The 25,866-nt window shown below is 49.3% G+C and overlaps 1 protein-coding gene across 4 annotated transcripts in view; it reads left to right on the top strand.

Moving 5' to 3' along the window:
* CYFIP2 (cytoplasmic FMR1 interacting protein 2) overlaps window positions 1–25,073 on the top strand; it is a 104,208-nt gene extending 79,135 nt beyond the window's left edge. For all 4 annotated transcript variants that reach the window (XM_045820214.1, XM_045820207.1, XM_045820223.1 and 1 more), the window contains exons 27-31: window positions 13,302–13,374; window positions 13,842–13,936; window positions 18,951–19,189; window positions 20,694–20,841; window positions 22,852–25,073. In XM_045820214.1, coding sequence (XP_045676170.1) covers window positions 13,302–13,374; window positions 13,842–13,936; window positions 18,951–19,189; window positions 20,694–20,841; window positions 22,852–23,019 — 723 coding nt within the window. In that variant the 3' untranslated portion in view covers window positions 23,020–25,073. The remainder of the gene's footprint in view (window positions 1–13,301; window positions 13,375–13,841; window positions 13,937–18,950; window positions 19,190–20,693; window positions 20,842–22,851) is intronic.
* Window positions 25,074–25,866: the final 793 nt, after the last annotated feature.

Here is a 25,866-nt window from a genome sequence, read left to right as displayed (position 1 = left end):
TTCTTGCTCCCAGTTGGGAGTAAGCCTCAGGGCCCCCACCTGCATGGGAGGGGTGTATCGTCACTGGAAAGTTGGAAGTGTGCAGGTTTGCTGTTCCTCCATAAAGAGTAATTGCCTCCCTGTTCCCCATTAAATGGGCTTCCCAGACAGCTAATGTTCCTCTTTACAGTAACAGGTTTGTAACCTGGTTCAGGGTGTCTGGGTTGCTGTGGCAGCAGAGCCTTCAGAAGTCACAGGGATGAGATAACTAGGGATGAGATAACTGCTCTCTGCTCCAGGCTTCAGGAAGATGGGAGATGCTCGGAGAGCACCAGAGTGGAGGTGGAGGAGGGTGGGGCCCCAAGCCTCAGGCCCTGGGTGTCTCCTGTTAGCACCTCCTGAGCACCAGCTAAGCTTCCCCTGTGCAGACCCTGATCAGGCTACAAGGAAAGGGAAATTTTCCTCAGGCAGCCCTGCCTGGGTGGTGCCTTGCACAGATCAGTGAGGACAACAGGACACTCAGGACCAAAGACCTTCAGACCTGCGAGAGACCTCAATGGTGGGAGGAAATGGTGAATGGGGCGGGGAGGGGGGCAGCTCAACCCCCAAGCTCACACTGCAGCAGAGCGGGAAGAAGTGAGGCCTAGGTTTTCAGTGCTGGTTCCAGCCCCAGGGAGGCGGGGCCAGCCCACTGCAGAGGTCAGGGCTCCCCGGAGCTCTGCACTCTGCTTTCTGTGCAGACAACCCGGGAAATCTCTAAGCTAAGACACTTTCTGAGATTAGAATGAGGCATGAAGGAGCTTTCTGCAGCTTTTTACTTTATGAAGCTGAAATTACATAATTACTTCAATGACACATCAGCTGTTCTCATTAAAGAGGGGAACTAATAGCCAAAGAAAGGAAGGAGAGGAGGGGAGGGAAGGGGGAGGGAAGGGAGGGGAGGGGAGAGGTACTGAAGTAGCTTTGTGCATACGAGCATAAAAAAACAGCGTGAGTCAATACTGAGTGGAAAAAAGCTAGTCCCAGGACAGGAGGCGCATTATGAGGCCACCCATGTAGCTTGCCTTCTGGACAGAAGTTTCTAAGGTTTTGTGTATTAATCTTTTCCTCTTTTCCTGTATGGCTGGTGCTCTTGTGAGTTGTTTTAAAAGTCTTCCCTAGCCCTGGCTGGTGTGGCTCAGTGGATTGAGCACTGGCCTGAGAACCAAAGGGTCACTGGTTCAATTCCCAGTCAGGGCACATGCCTGCCTGGGTTGCAGGTCAGCTCCCCAGTTGGGGCACACAAGAGGCAACCACACACTGATGTTTGTCTCCCTCCCTTTCTCCCTCCCGTCCCCTCTTTCTAAAACTAAACACATAAAGTCTTTTTAAAAAGTTAAAAATCTGCCCTAAAGTCATGAACATATGTTTTCTTCTAAAATTTTTAGAGTTTAGCCTTTCAAGGAGTAACAGGCCTTTAAGTGTATTATGTATCTGGAATTGATGTCTGTGTTTAGTGGGAAATAGAAATCCAGTTTCATTTCTTGGCAAGTTGTCCCAGCGTCACTGATTGAAAAGACCTTCTTGTCCCCACTCTGCACTGGCTGTGCTGTGTCTGTGGTTACCAGGTAGTCACCAAGGGTCTGGTTGTGACATGCTCTTAAATATATTTGAGTCTAATCTGGAATGAGTCAGCATTTCTTAAGTATCTGTGTATAAGTCTGTTATGCTTTTAACGGGAATTCTGTTATTAATGACTAGTATTTTCTCTAGTGTCTTTTACCCCGAGAAATCATAAAGTGGTCCTTAGGGAAATATTGCACAGTCACCATAATTTTATTCAAACTTTGTGTGGTTTTCTAGCACATAGCTTGTTATACTGACACACACCAGGAGAGGGCCCTGTTCGTTCACGTGAGCCAGGGAGGCCTGAGTTGCTGGGGAGGAGACAGCTCTTCCACATCTGCCTTTTACTGCAGGGCCGCCCGCCCAGCCCAGGACTGGAGATGTTTCCTGCCTTTGGCCTTGTTGTTTATGTCTTCTCTCCTTTTCACAGTTGAGTGGGCCCCGCCACCCTCTGGTCAGTCCTGAGAGCATCGCCTCTCTTTCAGGAGGGGAGGAGAGTCTGGCCCACACTCACAGAACTGAATGTTGGTCAGGCCTGGGAAACCGTCAGAGACCATGCAGGACAGGTGTCTCAACCTCTGCACCACTGACGTTTGGGGCCAGACAACCCTTTGGTGCAGGGACCCATCCTGTGCATTGTAGGACCTTGGGCAGCATCTCTGGGGTCTACCCACCAGATGCCAGGAGAGCCTTCCCTAGTTGTGACCACTGGAAAGGTCTCCAGATCACGCGTAATACTCTTTTGGTAGACGAGATCCCTCCCCTTGTTGAGAGCCACCAATCTCGTGCAAGCCCCCATCTCACAGATTGGAAACTGGGGCCCCGAGAGGGAGACGACCTTCCCAGCGGCACAGGAGGGCGGGAGTCAGGCGAGAACCAGGACCCTTCTGGGTGCCGACCTCGGGGACAGAGGGCTGCTCCACCGAGCCGTGCAGATTGCTGTGCTGGTGTTTGTCTTTTATTTTTGTTTTCATTCCAGCTTCACATCTGGCCCCTTATTCTCCAGCTTCCACTTTATAGTCCCTTTTCCTTAATTTTGTTTTTCTAATTGTATAACTGATGTAAATTCACTGCTGGAAAACCCGAAGAAGCCAAAAGAAGAAGACACAAACCACATTACCACACTTGATAACTATCATTCACATTCCAGAGGATGCCTCCCAGATGATGTCATGTTCCAGCATGTAGTTTCCCCCATATACATGTTTTTACTTTGTTTGGTCATAAAAGTCACATTCGCCAGGCTGAGAAGTGCCTACAGGACGGACAGTCCCTGACCTAGAAGCAGTCTCCTTGAACTCTCGTTTCCAATGTTCTGTCGCTGACGTGTGGGTGTCACAGTTCTCGCTGTGCCCGCACACCACTGGTCCTATTATGTACAGAATGTTTTTATTTAAATTAGCTTACTTTTTAACTTCCACTTATTTTAGTGGGAGGCTTTATGTCACTTCCATGGAAAGCACCTTGTGATCTCTTATCACCACTAGAAAGCAGCCAGAATAATCAATTCAATCAAAATAAGGCAAGGTAGGGTCCGTCCAGCTGCTGCCCACACAGGCCCCTGCCCCTGGGGCCTGCTCCTTCTCTCTGTTCAAAACAGGGATCAGCCAATGTCTGAGCGGCAGCCGGATGTGCTGTGAGGAAAGGTTGCAAATGGAGACTTTCTCACTCGAGTTGTCGGAAAGATCGATAGGGGCCTGAAAAGGGAGGGACTTGCTCACCGCGGGACCCAGTGTTATGAAACACCCTTTCCCCACGCCCCCAGTGTACACGCTTTGGGACCTGCTGACCTTGGCAGACACCGGCATGCACTTGGATGAGGGCTTCCTGGTAGGCCAGTTTCTTGGCTGTAGAGCTTTCCTAGTTGACCGAACATGATTCGGATCCAGAATAATAACTCTTTCTCCCCTTGACAGTTCGGCAGTGGGGCTGGGGGAACGGGTAGAGGTGAGATGTAACAATGTATATCATGACACAAGGGAGGCACAGAGGAGCAGGGCAAGGCCACACACACAGAGAGAGAACTAGAGAAGATTAAATTACTGATTTATTCAGCCAGGGCTACAGAGCGCTCCTGGAAGGGGGGGCCACAGAGCAGGGGCGCAAGGCACATACCGCAGCTGAGCTTCCCACGGTACCTGGACCCCAGCTGAGGGGCTGGAAGTACAGCTCGTTCATTCAATACAACAGGGGTCACAGGGGATGTGGGAGGCCTGATTTCTCCCTGCTCCACAGGCCCCGTGTCCTTGGGCTTCACACCAGTCTGCAGGAAACGCATACACTGACTGTCCATGTGCGTCCATATAAGGGAATGTTTAAACCGGACTGCTGGGCGCTCGGGCTAGGCCCCACCCCCCTCGGTGCCTTTGCTGCCAGAAAACCAGGGGGGTCTCCCGTGGGGGCTCCACCTCACGTCTGGCAGCTCATTTCTCTATATGCACTCGACAAAGATAAAACCATTGGACACTCACATCTGTGTTATTTGTCTTTTCATTGCCTCCAAACCCAGAGCAAAATGTTATTTAAGAAATATTGCTGTGAGATTGCTTTGATGTTTACCTTGAGGAAATTAGTAAAAAAAAAAAAAAAATGCTACACTGTTTTCTACCCAGAAACAGAGCTGCCAGGTGGAGTCTGTTGTTCTACGTGAATCTGGGGCGCCAAGGATCACACTGGCCCTGCTTTTTAAAAATACGTATTTTGAATTTTTGTGGTATCCGTTAGCCAAGAGAAATCAGTCCCCAGTTAACTTCAAGGACTAAGTTGGGAACATGAGGTTTTTGTGGTATTTGATGGTCTATCAGTTTTAAATTAAGTGCAACAGAAAAGGAAATTTTTTAGGAGTGAAAGCAGTGCCCAGATGAAATACTCATCCCTTGAAGAATTTTCATGTGGGTTCCTTACAATAAAATATGCTTGCAGTCTGACCGAAAACCTTTTCACTTCTACTTGCTCTGTTGGCAAAGAGCAATTTTACATGAGGTCTTGGTACTTATTAATCACCTAATGACTTCTTCGCTCATAACCACGATACAGTTCATTAGTGATCGTCCTAAGCAGGGAGGGTAATAAGCATTACTCTGGCACTTGGTAGGTGCAGAAGCTTTAGAAAGCTCATTGTGGTTGGACCCCAATTAAAAAAAAAAAGAACTATAGCCCTGACAGGTGTCCTCAGTGGGTTGGGCGTCATCCCGCAGACCCAAATGATTAGAGAGAGGGAGAAACCTGGATTCATTGCTCCGCTTATTCCTGCTTTTATTGGTTGATTCTTGTGTTTGCCCTGACTGGGAATCGAACCCACAACCTTGGCATGTCAGGACGATGCTCTAACCAACTGAGCTACCTGCCTAGGACAAGAATTTTTTTAATGTTGTGATCACTAAGGATGTCCTTGTTTTTAGAGGTTGCATGCTGAAGTATTTAAGGCTGAGTAATGCAATTGCTTTAGCTTACTTTCTAGGGATTCAGTAAAATGCGTGGAGTCAAAGCGGATGTGGTAAAATGTTGTGTGACTCCACACCGAGGGTCTCAGGATGTTCATTGTTCTTTCAAGTGTTTTATTTGTTTAACATGTTTCGTAACACAAACCTGAGGCAAAAAAAAAAAAAGGGAAACCTCATCACGGAATCTGAGAAGTTCAGAAGAGAAAAGACCCCTGTGGAGACAAAGTCACAATGTAAAGAAGAAAAGTTAGGAAGGCTTCTTGTTTTTTCCAGCTACTTCCGCTACTTCCGTGGGTGAGCGTTATTCTCAGTAACATATGCCCTTAGGGACTTCTGGCTGGATTTTTTAAATTTATAGAGGCATCTGCTGGTGCCGTCCTCAGCTGCAACTCTCACGCTGCCCGTCCGCTTGACTTACCAGCAGGAAACAGCTCAGGATCAGGGAGGGGCGGGCGGAGCCAGGGAAGCTGACAGGTCCACGTTAGAAAGAGGCCACGTGGCCGTGTGAGTGGCCCTGAGAGAACACCCAGAACACCGCTGCTGGCTGCCCTCCTTCTGTGGATTTGGTGGGAGACTTTGCTGCTTCCACGACAGAGACAGAGAAAACTAATAATGCCTTCCCCCTGGGCTCAATTTATGAGGAATGTTTCAAGACCAGATTCTCTGAGGGTTCCTATCTTTCCATTCTTGCTAAGCGTAGAATTTACTAGTAGGTAGAGCATAAGATGGGGAATAAGATGGCAGAGCTGATTCTCCACGTAGCAGCAAAAGGACCTCCATACAGTTACAAATCCGATCATGTTACTGTCCTACTTAACACTGACAGGTGGTCTCTAGTGGGACTTAAAGTGCTAACTCCCGCCTTTGACCCACCAGGCCTGGAGAATTCGGCCATGCCTACTCCTCCACTCAGGGTGACATTATTTTGTCATCTCTGCTGGAGGCCATCCCCTTCCCCCCGAGTAAACACAAACCCTGACAAGATGGCATCCTTATCGCCAGTGAAGGCAGAGTGCGCTGAGACCCCTGGACACTGCCCGGTGTCCTGACTCTGGCGCTGGCGTTTGTCCTGCTCTGGCACCTGGGAGGCAGTTGCAGTGCCCACTTCCTCCTGGTCGGGCTGCATGGACAGCAAGGCGGTACAGCGAGGCATAGGACACGTGAACCCGTCCACTGTTTGGGTCACCAGGCAGCAGGATGGAGGGAAGACCACGGGTCTTTGTTCCAATCGCAACTCAGACTTAATTCCATCTCTTTTCCAGTCCTTGAATTTGCTGGTGTCACATTTCAGTGACTTGCAATGGACACAGTTCCCTGGGGCCTTTGCCATTGCACTGGCCACGTGGCAGGCCCAGCGTCTCCCCACCCCTACACACACACACACACACACCCAGCATTCCGGGTGTGCGGGCCGTGGTTCTGAAGGAGGTGTGCCCTGGGGGCAGGGCTGCGGGGCCTGGTGACCAGTGAGGGAGTTCAGATGGTGACCACGCAGCAGGGTCTCGTCAGCCACTTAGAGGTTTAAAACCGGCATTCCCGACCTGAGATTTGCTGTGGACACAGGGGAACCTTGCACCTTTGTGCCTCTCAGGAAAGAGCTGTGCCCCATCCAGGGCTGCAAAACCCAGCAAGTGTTGCAGAATGAGAGAGCAAGGGAAGGCTGGGTCCAGGAAGGATACCTGTCCCGTGGTCCTGGTGGCCTCGTACGGATCAAGCCAGAGAGTCCTGTGAGGTCTCAGCTCCAGCCTGTCGCCCATTTCTTCATTTAATAAGAAGTACTGCTGTATTTACTTATACTCTGCCTCTGTCCCATAAATACACAGTGCCTCACGGTTACAAGTAATGGCGGCACTAGTCCAGAGACCATAAGAGTAAGACCATGGTGGCACTAAGTCAGAGACTGCAGGTTCAGAGCATAAGACCACAGATGCATCGGGAGGCAAAGGAGGAGTCTCGGGTGAGTTACAGCGGGCTGGGTCAGCGGGTTTCAGGCCCATTTTCAGCTGCGCTCCTGGAAACGCTGTATCTTTGGAGTCAGATATCCTGGGTTCCTCTTGCCTCTCTGTGTGATAGCTCTGAGACTCGGGCAAAATGATAAAGTCCTCTGAGCCTTCACACCCCCAAAATGTTGGGGCTACATGCCTCCTTCCTAGAGTGTTTATATTTAAATGAGGTGATGGAGGTAAAGCCAGCAGAAGTTCGTCAGCTGGCCTTCGGTTACCAGGAGTCCTTGCCTTCCCTGCCTGTGCCCTGGGACCCCAGAGCCTGGCTCCTGCTTGCCTGTGATCCTGTCAGCCAGACAGGGCACTTCCTGCCGCCTTGACATCGGAGATGCTATCTTTGCTCTTATCCCTCCTCTGCATGCCCTGCACATGTCCTGCCCATCCTCTCAGGCCCCTCTCAAAGCCATCATTGCGTCATCCCCCCACTAGATGGTAAACTTCATTAAAATCTTGTTTTTCCAGTCTCGCCTGTCGTTCTGTTTCTGGCAGCGTGTAGGCCCCTTTCAGGCCGTGCTGTGGAGCACACCTACCCTTGCACTTGTGTGTTTGCTTCCCCCGGTCGGTTTCCATCCTCGCGCTGATGATCCCCAAGTTCAGATCTGCAGTCTCTGCAAGGCCGCAGGCCTCTGTTTCTGAATTAGCCACCGTAGACAACACTGACTGACTCCCTGGTTGCACCGACTTCGGCTCGCGTGCACCTCTCCCCTCTCTTCCTCTCAGTGTTTAACTAGACTGCTCACCACTTCTGTTGTTTTCCCTTATGATCAGAAACGATATGCTTACCTCACACCTCTCTTGCTTCCTTGAGTGACATTATTTAGCACCCTGACTTCTCTCCACGCAAGATGGGGAAACTAACCCTCCTGAAACCTCCTCCTCCTGCCTCTTGCCAGTTGTGCATTCACTTCCAGATCATCACAGCTGCCTTTTTGTGGTCGCATTTGTATTTTGTCAAGAGTAGCCTAAAAAAAGAGAAAACGAACACGTGTACTGTTTACACATTATTGAACCTATGCAAAGATTGTTCCTTGCCAGACCAAACGGCACGCCAGGGTTCCTTCCCTCTGGTTCCAGCGCTAAGACCCCGAATGCTCCTTATTTTAGAGTTAAGAATCTGTTACTTCCAGGGGATTTTTTTTTTCAAATTAAGTTTTAAAGTAATATATGTTCAATGTAGAAAATTGAGTAAATCCATACGAGTAGGAAAAAACAAAGGGAGAAGCAAGAGAGGGATAGGACATTTAAAACATTTTGAAAGTCTCGCTGCATGGAGCTCACTTAGTTCCTACAGAGTGATCAGTGACACCAGAGAGGAGCCACTTCCCTGGGGCCCGTATAAAAATAGGAGAGACTGTTCTAAGTCTCCGTTCCTTTACGTACCACAGACATTCAACGTTCTTTCACCTACTCACTGAGTGTTTGCCGCCTATCCAGCACCATGCTCACCCTTGTGAATAAATACACTGTGGTGGAAAAGGGGGCATTGCTGCGACCTTCGTGATGCCAGCAGGGGGAGGTAGACATTAATCAAACAGGAACGCGCAGGCAGGAATCATCCAGATTGAGCTCCATGCTACGAGGAAAAGGAGTGGGTTCTTTAAAGGACACAAAACAAAGAACCCGCATGGTCAGGGAGGCACTGAGGGAGTCAAGGGGGCCTTCCTGGAAGGCGTGATGTTTGAGTTGAGGTTTGTGGAAGAATGGGAATTAACTGAGCAAAGCAGAGTGAGGAAAAGAGCTAGGCGAGGGAGCCTTACGGAGAGAGGGTGAAAATTCTGGGATGGGCGCACAGACGCTCAGGGAACAGAACACTGCCCTGGCTGGAGCAGAGATCTCTAGGGGGCCGAGGGGGCAGAAATCCACTCTCAGCGGATTTCACAGGCCCTGGGCCAGATGGGTTCCTGGGCAGAGTTAAAGGCCAGGTGTGGATCCTTTAAGACTGAGATTGGACCAGAGGCAGGTCAGCCGCTAGCATCAGCGCCCACAGCGGAAGCTTGTTTGGCTCCCTGAGGTAGGTCTTTGCATGCCCTGAACTGCACTGCACATTTTTATCAGTTGCAATGGCAGGCAAATGCCAAACACATACCTTCTACAAAAGGTGTTTCCGAGCATGTAGCCACCTCATTATGCAAATGGCCACATGGCTCATCCTCTGGGAGCTCCCAGGCAAACGCTTTCCCACCTTTACTAGGAAACCACATCCTCCTGTCTTTCCTGGCCTCCATTAACCAATGGCAGTACCAGGAGAGGACACACAGGAAGTGTGCCAGCACGAACGGCCCCGCCCCCAGGACCTGTGGAGTCGGCAGCTTGCAAATTCAGGGGTGGTAGCGGGGTGCAGAATGGGGTAAATGGAGCACTCTTGTCTGCCCCAAAGAAATCTGAAGTGGAGGCTCGTCGTGCAAAATGAGTAAGTGAGCAGCGTTGCTCTTGGTGTAGCGGGCCTGGAGCCTCCTTCCTCTTTTCCACCCCTAAGCGTGTCCGAATATCAATTTTACCTGTCATTAACCACACAGAAAGGTGTTAGTCCATGCAATGGACAACTTTTCTGGTAACAAGATGTTTTGAGGAGCAACAGAAATTTTGGGAGAAAACAAGAAAGACAAACGTGGCAGTGGGGTTGTTATGTGTACCAGTCCTCTGCTTGGATACTTCAGTAGTTCCTTGTTGCCCTTCAGATAAAACCCAGGCTCCCTACCATGCCTGTAAGGCCCCACGTGAGCTGGTCCCTCCCCATCGTCAGGGCCTCGGACTGTGCAAAGGTGCCTTGCATCACTGTTGTCCAGGTGACTTTCTGCCCCAGGCCCTTCGCGCTGGAATGCTCTTACCTCATATCTACATGGCCAGCTCCCTCGCTTCATTCCATTCTCTATGTAAATGTCGTCCCCACAAAAAGATTTTTTTCTAACCACCCTTCCTTAAGTAGTCCCTTCCCCTGTCCCAGTCACTCTCTCGCTTTATTACTTGATTGTTTCATCACTACCTGAAATTTCCTGATTCATGCACTTGTTTTTATCTGCCTCTGTGAACTAGACTGTAAATTCCATGAGTGCGCAGATCTGGTCTAACTCGTTCAGCATCGTATCTGCAAAACCTAGAGCAGTGCCTGGCACGCATGCGTATTCGTTGGATGAATGGGTGTGATAACGTTCTTGTATTTGGAATATACTCATGTGGATAAAGACATTTGCTGATTCATCTGAGAAACCTAGGGATAACAAATATGCATTCATTTCACAAATAATTATTGGGAAACTGTTATGTCCTAGGCACTGGGAATATAGAGGCTTCATCCCTGCCTGGAAGGAGATGGCAGCACTGTGGTCAGTGGGGAGAGCCAAGGAGAGAAGCACAGGACATGAGGACCAGTTGATGATGGGAAGTGAAAAGGAGACAGAAAATGAGCCCTAGGATTTAGACTCAGGCAGATAAAGAGATGATGGTACCATTCTTCTTCTTTTTTTTTTTTGAATCATCACCCAAGGCTATATTTTTTTAATTGGTTTTAGAGAGAGAGGAAGGGGGAAGGACAGTGAGAGAAACGTTGATGTGAGAGAAAAACATCGATTGGTTGCCTCCCATACATGCCTCAGCTGGGGATCAAACCCACAACCTAGGTACTATGTGCCCTGATGGGAATCAAACCCACAACCTTCTGGTGTACGAGACAACACTCCAACCAACTGAGCCACTCTGCGGGGACAGTGGAGCTGGTTTTTGAGCAAAGGACCCTAAGTGATGAGGGGAGAAGACAGTCTGCTTTAGAAGTGTTGGCCTGGGGCGAGTCCCAGTGGCAAGATCCAGCAAGGGGTTGGGTGTCTGAGTCTGGAGCTTGAGAGAGACATCTGGCCGGAAGTCGGGCTGATGAATCAAAGGCGACCCTCATAGTCATGGGAGTGGGTGAGACAAAGCAGGTAGGACAAACTGAGCAGAAAAGATAAACAAAGTGGGGCCTTGGAGGAAACCAACATTTAAGGGGTGGTTAGATGTCACACCTGCCAGGAAAGTCTGAAAAGGAGAAACCGAAATGATGGAAAGCCGCCGAACTAGTTGCTGTAGTAGCTGAGGGAGGTCAGTGCCTGATGCATCGGAGATGCTGTGAGATGAGAACGGGAAGGTGTCCACTGCACGTGGTGGCAGAGCAGTGCCCAGTGCTCTTGGCCAGAGTCATCGCTGTGGTGTGATGCAGCTGGGCAGGCTGTCTCTGTGTGCTGTGGGGGAAAGCAAAGACTGGGAGAGGGAGGCAGAACACTCTTGTGAGGTGCTCGATCCTGCAAGGAGGAAAGAGAGAAGAGTGGCTGAAGATACTGGCTAAAAAAATGCATCCAATTATACTTTAAAGGGCAGAGCAAGGTCTTGATTACAAACTACTGGGAGGCAGCCTTGGCTTAATGCATGATCGAACTTTTTCACCATTAGTGTGGTTCAAAAATTGCTGCCTCCAGCAATACTGAGCTGTTACTGAAGGTATTGAAGGATAGCCTGGATGTTATATTACAAAACAAAAAATTGTTACCTCAGTGTCTAGGCTTCTATCATGAGAAACTAGAGAAAGAAGAGCAAATGAAACCCAAAGAAAAAGAAGGAAGGACATAATATAGACCAGAACAGAAATCAGTAACATTGAAAACAAAAAGTATAGAAAAGTGTGAATGAAACTAAAATCTGGTTCTTTGAAATAAAAATATCAATGAAATTGATAAACCTGTAGCCAGACTAAGAGAAAAAAGAAGATACAAATAACCAATATCAGGAATGAAAGAGGGGCATTACTATAGATCCCACAGACATCAAAAGGATGACACAGGTGTACTACCTTTATTCTATGTCCATAAATTAAACTTAGATAAAAGGGGCAAGTCCTTGAGACATACAAACCCTGAAACTCACTAAAAAAAACCCCTAAAACCTGAATAGTCCTATATCTACTAAAGAAATTGTATGCCCAGTTTAAAAAAGAAAAAAGCTCCCAACCAAGAAAACTTTCATTGCAGGTGGTTTCACTCATGAATTATACCCAACACTTAAGGAAACAGTAATATCAGTTCTACACAATCTCTTCCAGAAAATAGAAGAGGGGGGTGGATCTCTTCCCGACTTATCTTATGAGGCCAGCATCACGCTCATATGAAAACCAAAGACATTTGAAAAGAAAAATACAAATCAATCTCCCCAATAAACAGAGGGTAAAAATCCTTAGCAAAACACTCACAAAGGAAATCCAGCAGTACTTAAAAAGGATAATGCATCACAACCAAGTGAAGTTTGTACCGAGAATACAAGGCTGGCTCATCATTCAAAAATCAATATGATTCACCATATTAATAAATTAAAGAATCACCTGAATGATCAATTAGCCAAGTTTTCCGGTTATACGATAGAGCAAAGGCTCTAGGCTTAGACATAGCAGTGAAGACCGGGTTCTCTGATCCACTGGTTAGGGGAGAAGCAAGTGAATTAAGAAAGCGGGGGACATTTCCCCTCTGGTTGAGAAACAGAATGACACTCAGATCAGGCAGATCCCTCTGAAGAGGTAACTTGTCCTCCCTGTTTCAGGGAGGGACCTGTAGTAGCAGGAGTTTGGGTGTCCCCTTCTCAAGCAGGTGACCCGCTGGCTTTCCAGGATGGACGTGGTCCACCCATGCCTGAAAACCTCCTGATTTTCTCAGATGCTTAGGATCCAAGAGTGTCCGTGTCGAATGAAGCCCGGGTCTTACCTAATACAAGTCCCCACAATTGAAAAGAGAGACAAAAGTTCACCATCAAACCTCTCTGTCGTGAGTTCTGGCCCTTGTCTCACTAGTTGTTGTCTGGTGTGGAGAAAACTAACCAGACACGGGCCTTTACACAGAGCCGTACTGGATTAGTGAACTGAATGCTGGCCCAGCTACCAGACAAACGCAGCCCATGGGGGCCCGTCATCACTGCCCGATCCCACTGTCACTCGGAATTCTCCAACAAATTCCTTGTAAGAGGGTAATGAAAATGTGTTGCGTACTCATTATGTACCTCCGACTTTGCTGTGAGGTTATGCATTCTCTTACTTAGTCCTCACAGCAGCCCATTAAAGTGGGTACTGATCTCATCTTCATTCTGCAGATAAGTGACTAGACTCGGAGAGATGAAGCAACATGCCTAAAATCCCATAGCTAGCGAGCAGAAGTGCCAAGATTCGAATGCATGTCTAGACGCCAGTGCTCAAATTTCTAGGAATGAAAATCCTTCTTGGTTTATGATAGTTTTTTTTCTTTCCCCCCATCTCTGTTTGCAGTCTCAGGAGGAAGTCTGCGACCTGCTCCATGCTGCACCCTTCCAAAATATCTTGCCGAGAATCTACATCAAAGGTAAGAAACCATTAACAGCAGCTAAGTAGCCAACTTGATTTTGAACCTCATATTCATTTAATCCCAATAAACCCAAATCTGCAGTCAGAGGGAGAGAAGGTGAAAGCCTTGGGAAGCTATAGATGAATCACAGAACAGTAGAATTGGAAATGATACTCCAGGCCTTGCTTGTTTGTCCTTCTAGAACATCCCTAGTTTCTTGTTGTCGAGCCTTGGTTTAAATCTTTCTAGGAATGGAGAACTCATCCCCCACTAGGTGGGTTATTTCACTGTTGGACAAAGGGAATAGAACATCTTTCCTTGTGCTGAGTCTTCATTACACTCACCAGAACCAGGGAGAATCGTTCTACATGTTCCATCCAAGTTTTGGAATGCAAATACACCCCCAGTTCCTCTGACAGCTGTCCCCTCCCCTGTTCCCCCAGTGTGACCCGAATCTCACTCTCTGCCATCCGCTTCTTTGACAGAGGGGGAGCGTCTGGAGGTCCGGATGAAACGCCTGGAAGCCAAGTACGCCCCGCTTCACCTGGTCCCTCTGATAGAGCGGCTGGGAACCCCTCAGGTATGCTCCTGCTGTCTGGGGCCCTGGGAAGCATCATTTTACAGGTGGGGAAACTGAGGCCCGGACACAGGAAGGGAATGTGCAACCACAAAGCCTATCTGTGGCCGGGCAGGTCTGGCATGAGATTTGCTGACTCTTAGGCCTGAATTCTTCCTCCTACACCCAGCATCCTTCACCCTGCCAAGAAGGAGGGAAGTCAGACAAGGGTCTGGGACGCCGCTGTTAGGTGCCAAGCACTCCGCTCCGTTCTCTCGCAGAATTAAAATTCCACACACCCTGCGAGGCAGTGGTTCACCTCTGGGTATCTTGCTAGAAAACCGCTTACAGGAACACAGGCAAAAACTGGGAACAACCTAAATGTCCATCGGCACAGGGTTGACTAAAAGGTGGTGAAGTCACCTAAATGCTGCATACTTGTCATGTAACAATGAAAAGCGAACATTAGATCTCAGTACATCCATGTGGATAGATCAGAAACACATGGCTAGGTGAAGAAAGCAAGTTACACCACATACAGTTCATCTGGTCTGATGCCATTTGTGTTTTAAGAAACACACAAAGCACCCTTGTAGATAAAACTTCTCCTAGAAAATGATACATACACACGTAGTTCGAAGTGGCGGCAGCCTCTACAGAGGGTAAGAGACAGATCAGGGGTGGGGGTGGGGGTGGGATCAAAGAAGACTTTGGCTTCGTCTGTAATGTACTAATATTATCAAAGGTGCATGGACTCGTGCACTAATCCTGTAGTTAAAAGTAGTTTTTACAAAGCAGTCCTGCCAGTGGCCATGAACATGGAGATGAGTGAGACGGGGCCCCCTACCTTCAGAGAGCTCACAGACTGTGCAGGGGGTCGGGGCAGAAGAAAAACGGGCAGAAAGACAACAAAAGCCTTGTGCTGTCTCCCTTCAAGTTGGTCCAAGCAATCTAAACATTTGGAGGGGGGCGGGCTCTGGAAGAAGAGAAGCAGGGCGTCGCAGGGAGACAAGCCGGGGTGGTGTGTCGTGTTCGCCAAAGCTCACTGTTTATTTAAAAGCTGAGGATTCAGATCCCCCTTGGCCTTGCCCTCCTGTGATCCTCTGCCCTGTCACACACAGGAGTGCGAGCGTGAATGCTCACATCCTGGGCGGAGGGTGGGAGGCAGCCTGTTCTCTCGAAAACCGTGGCGACTGTTGGGGCACCTTGCAGAGCCGGGTCTGCCCTGCAAACCCGACTACACGTGCAGTGGGAAGGGCGGTCTGAGCCATCCCAGAGAGAACGCAGACCCTGTGGAGGGCGCCCACGTCTCTCCCGGCCGGCTCTGCCAAGCCGAGGAGCGCCTCCAGAGATTTCCTTTTAGGGAGAAGTCCCCGGGGCCGGCAGCACAGCAGTGTGTCTGCCCCGCTGGTGGTGTCATCCGACAAGAATCCGGCCCCTCGCACCCAGGCCTGGCGTGTGTTTTCACTCAAAGGCTGGATCCCTTCCCTGTTCTGGGGAACACCATTTCCCGGGGACCGACAGAAATCATCGTTTGTCAAATGCTGAGTATCTCATAAATAAAAGCCTGGGCAGTCTGTGGGAGAGGAAATGCCAGTCTTAGAAACCTGCCGGCCCTGGAGGACCAGTCCGAAACTTCGGTTGTCCTGACAACGGAAGGAAAGTTAACCCAGTGTTAACTTCTAGGCTGGCTGGGGTTCAGGGGGCTCCCATAATACAGGGTGGGGCAAAGGTACAGTTTTTCCTATGGAAAATGATAAAATGATCAATACATGATAATACAAGAATAAACTCTATGTTTCGCCTACTCGAAATTGTACTCCTCCTTTTGCCCCGCCCTGTAGCTAGGTCAGTGACAGGGCAATTCTGCTACACAGTTAGAGTTGGGAGGTTGTAGTACTATTGCATTGTTTGTCTTTGTTTCTGGGACAGATGGAGCTGATCTGATTTGTTGCCCGGTGCTCTCACGGAAAGAACGCTCTGGCAGGGGGTCAAAAGACAGGGTCCTTGTCCCAGTGTCACCCCTGAATTGTCACTTAACCTAGTGCTAGACATTTCATATCTCAGTCTTTGCTTGTCCATCTGTAAAATGGGCCAATAGCTGTTTTCTCTCCTTAGCTGAGCGGTCTGATATGATCAGTATGATGAACAAGTTAAGTAGAAGACTTCTGAAAACACACAGGATTATATTTTCAAAAGGAGTATGCAGGTGTCATTGTCCTCCAAAGGTCACTAGATGTCATCAGAGGACTCCAGGAAGAAATGCATTTCCACAGGGCTTCTGGGAAGCTTCTTCTATTCCCTTGTTAACTCAGAAAAGGAGAGCCGAAAGAGAAAAATCCGCCACCAAGTGGAATAGAAAAGAAATGGATAAAACTTAAACACTAAATATACATACATATCACAAATGTGTGTGTGTAGCCATGCATTACAGGCGTCTGTAGCAAATGCAAAAAGAATGGACAGGCAAACCCAAAGAAAAAGCACATGAAAGAAAACTGATGACATAAAAAAATGCAAATGCCAACAAAGGTCAGAAAAAGTGTCCAGGTCTCCCAGTAACCCGTGAAATGTATGTGAAAAAACAGGCTGCTAGAACTTTTCATCATTCACGTGGGCAGAGAACTTCCCTCGTGACAGAGGAGCGTGGGCGCGGGCGCAGGCGTCACGCAGCGAGGGGGCAGGGGCCCAGCTTTCCCCGAGACAGGCTGGCCGCTCTGTAACAAAAGTCTTTAAAATATTTATGCTCTTCCAGTGAGTAGTTGCTAGTTCTAGGATTTTATCCTAAGAAAATAACTGGAGACGAGCTGAAGAAGTGTTCTGTGGAAGGCTGGTTGTTTAGGAATTGTCTGTAACAGGGACAATGTGTAAGCAATGTAATGTCACCAACAAGAACAGAGGACTAAACAAATGGTGTGTCGGTGGCCTTCTTATGTGGCCATTGAAAAATCATGTTGCTGAAAATATTGAAGGACAGGGTTTTTTAGGGGGAAAAAGCAATTCAGATAGTATGATCCAAATTTTGTAAATATAGATGTATATACACACATACAAAAAATAAATGATACATCAGTATTTGAAGAAAGCTTCTCTGTGGGTAATGGGGTTTTATGGGAAATTTTTATTTTCACACAATGTTTTAATTTTTTTTTTCATATTTTACCCAGTAACCATGCATTACTTTTATAGCTCACAGGTAAGGGTAAATAGTTTTTCAAAGAAAGGAACAAAGCCCCTCAGCATTTCAAAGGGCCAAGGGCCCTTGGTTGGCTGTAGTAGGGATTGGGGGGGGAGTAACTAGAATTCATAGTCTGGCTGCAGATTTATAAACCCCCTTGCTAATTTTTCAGTCCCCCATGATTGTCAGGTCTTGAGGATTGAGTCAGACTGATTAAATGCACGTGAGATGAATTAGCAGTTCAGAATGCTCTGTATTAACTTATGGAGGAGAATATTCATGACTCGAGAACAAATCTAGACCCTTTATTTACGGAGCATCCTCACCATTCCAGGCCCTCCCTGTCTGAAGCGAAGAGCCACAGACCAGCCTGGTAGAGAGTGGCTTGGTGAGGACAGAATCCAGCACCAGGTTCAGAATTTTGTAAGAGAGACTCCCAGTTAACTGTGGCCACTGGAGTGGTCCCTTGTCTGCTCAAGAGCTGTCTTTCTCTGCCCACGGAATCAAGAGTCACCTTGAATGAGGGCTCCCTCCCCTTCCTGTTTGAAACACACGCTGTGAAACTCTTCTTCCCCAAATTCACGCCTTTTTTCCTGAGACTTCTTTCAGCTTATCATTGTCATGACAACGGCACTCCTGACCCATAATATCCTGACAGGCTCCAGCAGTGATGTTTCCTGATTTATTTCCCTCCATGGAGTGGCTGAGAGGTCATCCTCTTTCTGGGGGCTCCAGGGTGAGGGCTCGCATCCAGAAATGAGGCTCTTTATAAAACAAGCTCTGGGGAGACCACCCTTTCGGGAGCTGATCCCACAAGCACCCTCTTTAGCTGTGTCTCTAGATTTGGAGGCCTTACTTTGACCTTAGATGGTAATATCTATCTATCTTACTTTGCACGTGGCTTTTGACACCTCTGTCCCTAGGTATTTCACTTGTCATTCGGGCAGCATTTTGATGTGCTTGTCTAGCCAGCTGATGTTAGAGATGCAGTAACCAGAAGCCAGTTTAAATTATTAATAGAGATCACTTACAGTGGTCAGGGGACTTCTCCTTGAAGGAAATAATTCTGCAAATTTGGTGGCAGATTTTAAGAGTAACATAGGCTCGTTGTAACACCTACAACCGTGCAGAAGTATTTAAAGGATAAAGCGAAAGTCTCGCCCACTTCTCCAAGCCCATCTGCTCCCGCAGCTGATGTTAATCGTTCTGAACTGTTTTACACACACCCCACATGTAGCTGTGTGTGTGTCTGTGGGCTTGCGTGTTAGCAATGTCCTCTAATAGGATTGTAGTGTACGTCCTTTCCTGCAACTCGCTCTATTCACTGAACAGTTTAACCCACGGATCTACCAGGATTCAGATCCTCACTTTCCTGCTCTCTGGCTGCCTCCCTGAATCTTAGTTTCTCTGCCTGTAAAATGGGGATAATGATGGCACATACTTCCCAGGGTTGGTGCAAGGAATAAATGGAGTCCATACTGATCGGGTGCTTAGAGCAGGCCCTGGTGTGTTACACACACTCAGTGAGCACGAGTGAGTAGTTGTGGTAGCACAGTCATAGCAATAGTACTCTTAGAAGGGTACTCTGAGAGTCCTTAGAAGACTTAGAAGAACTCTCAGTCTTTTCAATGTTTCCGGAGCATTTCATTCATTGCCCGGGTATATCAACATTCTTTAAAACGGTTCCTCTATCAGTGGCTCCTAGACTTGACCTACTACAATAGGCTTGCCCTCAGGCGTATAAAGTCAGTGCCTCACCCTGGCAAAGACACGAGCTCCAGGGTTTGGGAGTCTCTCGTGAGATGTGGACGATGGGGTCTGAGATGTAGATGGAAGGTTTCCATACCCTTCTCTTCCCAGCAAATTGCCATCGCTCGGGAGGGCGACCTGCTGACCAAGGAGCGGCTGTGCTGCGGCCTGTCCATGTTCGAGGTCATCCTGACCCGCATTCGGAGCTACCTGCAGGACCCCATCTGGCGGGGCCCGCCACCCACCAACGGGGTCATGCACGTCGACGAGTGCGTGGAGTTCCACCGGCTGTGGAGTGCCATGCAGTTCGTGTACTGCATCCCCGTGGGGACCAACGAGTTCACAGCCGAGTGAGTACCTCCCGGGAGAGCACAGTCCCCTCCAACCTGCTTGTCCCTTGATGGGGCATCAGCTGCCAGAGCCCAGCCAGAAAGGTGGTGGGCGGGGCAGGGCTGTCCAAGGGCCCTGTGTGGAGCACACACTACGTGCAGGTCGCCATGTAGGTGCTGGACCTGCAGCAGTGCTGAGCAAAACCAGATGCTTCCTGGCCTTGTGGGGACCATGGAGTCTGTGAAGGGACACGCGGCACATTGCATGAGACAGCTTCACAGCGAGGGCAGGAAGGGGGACAGACACCTGAGAAGAGAGAGAAGTGGGTGGTCAGAATTTAATCCACAGACTAGACCTGAGCCTTGAATGCTGCTGGGATTCAGATCCCAGAGCAGAGGCTAAGGGACAGGGGGTGGTTCAGGAAAGACAACAGGCGGGTGGAGGAGGCAGAGGTGGAGTGTATGCCTGGGAGTGTGCATACTGGGGACCTCAGGCCTCTTGGGGCTTGTGTTTCTGATTGAAGAGGCAGGAGGGAGCCCTGGGGGAGGTTTGGCATTAAGATCCTCACCCTCCACATGACCTCAGGGTTTGCGGAACAGAGAAAGGCTCCCTGGCAGAGGTCAGACCCGGCATGCTTGGGGTGCCCTGGCTCTGGAGGCCTACAACCCTGAAATGTGGGGGGGCCTTTAAGAGTAACCTGGTCCTGCCTCAGAAGACAGAAGCAGAGCCCATTTTTCCCCCAGCTCACCGGGCTACACACCCAGAGCAGAGTGGCGAGGAAAGCAGAGAAGGCCTGCCCCGGGGGAGCCAAGAGCTCAGGGGAAAGGCACAGGAGGCCGAGTCCCAGAGGAAGTGCCGCCAGGCCTGGGATGGGAAGGCTGTTTCAGAGCAGCTGCTGGGCCTGCGCCCCAGCCATGGGGAAGCAGGAAACCTGCCCAGGGTTGAAAGACAGCAGAGAGGTGACCCCGCAGCCCCCCAGATTGCCCAAATTGCCGTTGAGGGTTGGGGACATGAGGGCTGAGCTTTATCAGACCCAGGAGGACTTGGAGCCCCTTCCCCACCCCACGCACCGGCACCACCTGCTCATGGGCCCACGGTGCCCCATGCCCGCCCTCCCATGCACACTGGCCAGCGGGTTTGAAATGGCCCTCCCCCTCACAGGTGCGCCCTGACTCCTTTATGGGCCAAAACGGATCCTTCTTTGGCTTGCTTGACATAATCAACCACATAAATCTCAAGGACCAGTTAGATTTTTTTCTTGCACATTTGTCCTCTTCAAAGGTGATTTTTCTTACATCAGTGGGGCAACAGGCTGATAACCTCTTTGTGGTTAGAAGGGCTTATAATATCATCACAGTCCCTAGAACAAATGAACCTACAGCTTCCCTTGTACCCATTTCACGGATTCAGAGAACTGTCCCAGACACCGGCTGCTCACCGGCAGTACTCCTGGTCCAAGGGGAGACCCTTCCCCTGCCCGCTCTCGTGCCCCTCACTCCAGCTGCCTCCTCTCCCTGCCCCCAGGCAGTGTTTCGGTGATGGCTTGAACTGGGCAGGCTGCTCTATCATCGTCCTGCTGGGCCAGCAGCGGCGCTTCGACCTGTTCGACTTCTGTTACCATCTACTGAAAGTACAGAGACAGGATGGGAAGGATGAAATCATTAAGAATGTGGTGAGTAGTTGGGGCTGGGAGGTGGGGCCAGGCCTGACAAGCAGGCTCATATCTGAAAAGCGGGGTGAGCTGTTTATGAAGCCAACTCCCCACTGCAGGAAGGTACAGCAACGCTCAGCAGTGGGGACTTCCTCACAGAAAGCCATGAGTCACTTGCTCATGACCCTCTGGGATGAATCAGGTCACCCTGCAGGGCAGGGCCAGGCCCCAGACCTGAAATGCACCTTCCCCACGCCAGCCAGGCTCTGTGGATGCGGGCTCCTCATCTGCACAGGCTTTCAGTGAGCAGGAGAGCGGTGCAGGCAGGTGCAGGCACGGGGGGCAGGCAGGGCTGCTGTGTGAGCACCGGGAGGGCTGTCTGAACCAGGCCGGGGAGTGGGGACGTGGCCAAAGGAGACTTCCCATGGAGGCAATGCTAGGACCCAGTCCTGGGTGATAGGCAGCAAATAGCCAGGCAGAATGTTCCAGAGAGAGGGGACAGCCAGAGCAAAGTCACCGACATGAAGATGTGTGGCTCAGAGGAGAAGGAGGCAGGAGCCACCTCATAAAGGGTGTTTGTCTATTTGCTTGTTGTTCATTGTGGGAGAATATATGTAACATAAAATTTCCCATTTTAACCATTTTATGTGTACATTTTTAAGTTCCACCTCCTTAGGCACACTCACACTGTTGTACAACCATTACCACTATCCATCTCCAGAACTCTCTCTTCTTCTACAGCTGAAACTCTGCCCATTACACACTAACTCCGTACACCCCCTACCCCAGGCCCTTGGAAGGTAACCACCCTTCCACTTTCTGTCTCTGTGGGTCTAACTAACTACTCTGGGGAACTCAGAGGTGGAATCCTCACTTACCCTAATGTGTTCAAGGTTCAGCATGTTGTGGCGTATTTCAGAATTTCCTTCCTTTTTAAGGCTGAATATACCCTATGTTGTTTATCAGTTCATCCATTGATAAACATTTGACTTACCTCCACCATCTGGCTGTTGTGGAAAATGCTACTATGATAATGAGTGTGCAAATATCTGCTCAAGTATGGGACTTGTAATGTGTGAAGAACCACCATACTGTTTCCCACAGACCTGTAGCATCTCCTACCCTCTGGGGTTTGGGTGACAGCCATCCTAATGAATGTGAAGAGGTATCTCACTGTGGTTTTGATTCTTACTCCCTTCATGATTAGTGATGTTAGCATCTTTTCATGTGCTGATTGGCTACGTGTGTATCAGCTTTGGAGCAGCGTCTATTCATGTCTTTTGTTCACTTTTGAACTGAGTTGTTTTGTGTTGTTATTGAATTGTAAAAGCTCTTTACATATTCTGGGTAATGATCCCTTATCGGGCATATGATTTACAAGTATTTTCTCTCATGCCATGGGTTGCCCTTTCTCTGTTTATAGTGACTTTGGTGCAGACAAGTTTTTAAATGTTGATGTGGTCTCATTTATTTTTCCTCTTATCACCTGTGCTTTTGGTGTCTCATCCAAGAAATTATTGCCAAATTAAATGTCCTGAAGTTTTTTTCTCCATGTTATCTTCTAAGAGTTTTATCATTTTAGCTCTTCTCTTTAAATCTTCAATCTATTTTGAGGTAATTATCTGTGTATGGCATAAGGTAAAGATCCAGCTTCACTCTTTTGCATGTGGATATCCAGTTTTCCCAGCACCATTTGTTAGAATACTACCCTTTCTCCGTTGAATGGTCCTGGCACCCTTGTCAGAAGTCATTTGACCGCATATGGAAGAGTTTATTCCTGGGCTCTCTATTCTGTCGCTCTCAGTTTCTTTGTGCCAGTGCCACACTGTTTTGATTGCTGCAGCTCTGTAGTATGTTTTGAAACTCACAAAAAGGTTATAGGGCCAAGCTCTATCTTCTAGGAAGCCACAAAAGGTCTTTAAGTGGAGAGTGGTGTGATCATTGAGGTATCAGGACCCCAGACCCCTTGCTTGCCCTTTATTTCTCTTTCCCCCCCTCCCACTGCTAACCTGAACGGCCCTGTCCTTTCAGCCCCTGAAGAAAATGGCAGACCGGATCAGGAAGTACCAGATCTTGAACAATGAGGTATTTGCCATCTTGAACAAGTACATGAAGTCCGTGGAGACAGACAGTTCCACCGTGGAGCATGTGCGCTGCTTCCAGCCACCCATCCACCAGTCCCTGGCCACCACCTGCTAGGCAGAAGGTCTGCAAACCCCCAGCCTGGAGGAGACGAAGCAGCAGGAGAGAGAAAGCCACGGCCGGCCCCGCCACGTGAGATGTGCGTGAGATGGACCAGGAAGCCCACGAGAACCTCCCCAAACACACCGACCCTCCCGAGGGCTGGGCCTGTGCATGCTCTCCCGTGACATCTCCATGGTGGTTTTGCCCTCGTATAAATGAAAACACAAAACACGGGACAGTGTGTGCTCTTTTTTCTTCCTTTGTTCCCTCAGCTGTGTTCAGAGCCCTAGTTTTACCCTTTCTCCACGTCCCGTCCCCACCCCACATGTGTGGTTGCTTCCCAAGACCTCCTCCCAAGGTGGGGACCTCCCACCCGGTGCCCACCTGTCACCTCAAAGCTGAAGTCTCGGCTGGAGAAAGAGCATGGCCGCCGCCCGAGATATCAGCCCCACAGGACGGTCGTGCCTCCACTCGCTGGCTTCTTCACCTCCTCTGGCTCCCTCCCCCATGTTTCCAGGTGGCATCTCCACCTGCTCTGGACACCAGGGAGTCTACCACCGAGAGCACTCCTGGACCACGTGCTGACGGCCATGGCAAACAGAGGACAAGTTTCCAGGTGTCAGCGCCGTGGTCGATTGTGCTGGTCGATTGTGGTCAGAATTTCTTGCGGAATCTCCCCCAAAGCATAGGGAGACTGCTCAGAAAGATGGAAGCCTTTGGAAGCGAATGTCTCACACAGAGCAAGTCATCTTCAAAGGGGCCTGTGCCTCTGCACTTGTAAGAAAATATAAAGTGAGACATTTGATATCCCTTCCTCCCACCCCCCAGCCCAGCCCAGGGAGGAAAAGAAAAGAGAAAAAAAATAGAACAATAATGATGCCCCCGCTCAGGGCAGATGGATGGGAATGGTTACCATTGATCCGCTGGCCCAGTTTAACCTCCTGGAAAGAGCAAAGGTGAGCCCATAGCAGCAGGTTTGTGTGATACACGGGCTCACCAGGGAGGAGAGGTGGGGCCCACCAAGTGTGGTCCAAAGGCCCCCCCACATCAGGGTCTCCTGCAATTAGCACATTTGATGCCAACTCTTGGGCCCCGCCTCAAACCTGCGTCTCTGGGAGTGAGGTGGAGAGGCCTGCGCTTTCCAGGGCTCTCTGCCCTCTGTTGCACGTGCAAGTCCAGGGGCCGCTGCTGACAGAGGCCTTCAAGCCCCCTCTGAGCCTGAAACAGAGTATCCATTGGGGAGAAAAGTGGTTCAGGGCAGAAGCTGGCAGATCCTCCCATCTGGAGGTACTGCTTCCTGTTCCAATTCCTTATTTTTTGCTAGGACCATAGGTCAGAGGCAAGAGGGACTGGTTACACCCCATGGCTGAACAACACAGAACGCGCCTTCACAACCCACATAAAATCTCTAAGAACCGTCAGTCCTGTCTGGGAATAGCAGCTCTTTGAGACAGATGACCAGCCCTTAAGTCCTAGGGATCATTCCAGATCCTTAACCTTTGCTTTTGTGGAGATTTGGATCATCCATTTGATGAGATTGCTATTTCAACAACATGCCCTTCTAGCCCCAAATTCCTAAACCTGAATTTGACCCTCTCAGTAAAATCGAATCCCATTGTCTTCAAGAGATTCAATCCCAGTAAACTGAGGTCTTCGCCTTTGGGAGAGACATCTCATTTCCCCAGCTTGCCAGCGGCATTTATTTGTGAGCACTGGACAGGTTTAACATTCTTTCCTCCCTGATATTACTGTCCCCCTTTAGGTTTTTTGGTGTGTCTAAGAACCAGAAAAAAAAATCTTAGGTTTTAAAAGTTAAAAAAAAAAATCTGTTTCAGAAACTGTCAAATGTACCATATTTGTATTAAGAGTTGTCGGGGATTTTTTGTACAATGAATTTACATTTATTTATGGTGACTTCTAATTACGCTTGTGATCGAATAATGATGTTAAATTCTTCAATCATGTTTGCTATGCAGCTGAAGATGATATTTTGCTTTGTATTTTGGGGTACCTGTGTTGAGTTGATGAACATTTCCATCTTCATTAAAACTGCTTCCAAACTGGTGAAACCCGCATCTTGGTCATGATTCCGGGCTGCGTTCCAGGCCTCGTCGCCTGTGGGAGGCCACAGTGCACCCGATGACTAAGAAAATAACCCGAATGGAATGGGAGAAGATAAAGAGCCAGCGGGTCAGGGTGCCCTGCACTCCTGCTTTCTCACGGAGAAAACGACCTGTTTGCGAACGGACTGGGCCTGGCTGAGGTGTAGGAGGCAGCTCCCGCCCTTAGGGATTTCACATCTCCAGGAGCAGCGCACCTGACGCCCCAGACCCCTGGTTCTGGAGGAAGGATGAGCGCTGACACCCACTGAGGGCTGACGTGGGCAGGCACCGTGCTGGATCCTGGGCGTCCATCCCTGGGACTGCAGCCAGCCCCTTATGTGCTGTAACCCACTTTGGCAGAGAGGCTGTACCAGGGGGTTATTTTCACGCAGTTACTAGGTGACACTGGGATTTGAACCCAGTTCCAATCCCCAGGCTTTCGCTGTCACACTACCATGAACTGATCAACCATGCCAGATGCCAACGCCAGCCTTAGGGATTCGGTCACTTTGGACTTTGCAGGGCTCTGGGTCAGTAAGTGTGAGTTCAGCCTGGTATCGGGGGAGTTCCCAGGCTGAAGCTACCTGGAAACCTCTCATGCTTGTCGCAAGGATGACACCAGAATTACACTGGAAGGATGTGTTTCAGACCAGCACCAGCTTCACTGAAGGCCATCCACAGATACTAGATCTGGGGCACGGGAGACTCCCCCAACTGCTGTGGCCTCGGGTGGGCCTCTAACCGCTCAGGGCCTCGGTTT

The sequence above is a fragment of the Phyllostomus hastatus genome, unplaced genomic scaffold (genome assembly GCF_019186645.2).
Source record: "Phyllostomus hastatus isolate PE091 unplaced genomic scaffold, TTU_PhHast_1.1 phas_contig_150, whole genome shotgun sequence".
NCBI classification, from domain to species: domain Eukaryota; kingdom Metazoa; phylum Chordata; class Mammalia; order Chiroptera; family Phyllostomidae; genus Phyllostomus; species Phyllostomus hastatus.
Note: the sequence above shows the minus strand (reverse complement) of the source record. Positions and strands in the feature narration are given on the sequence as shown.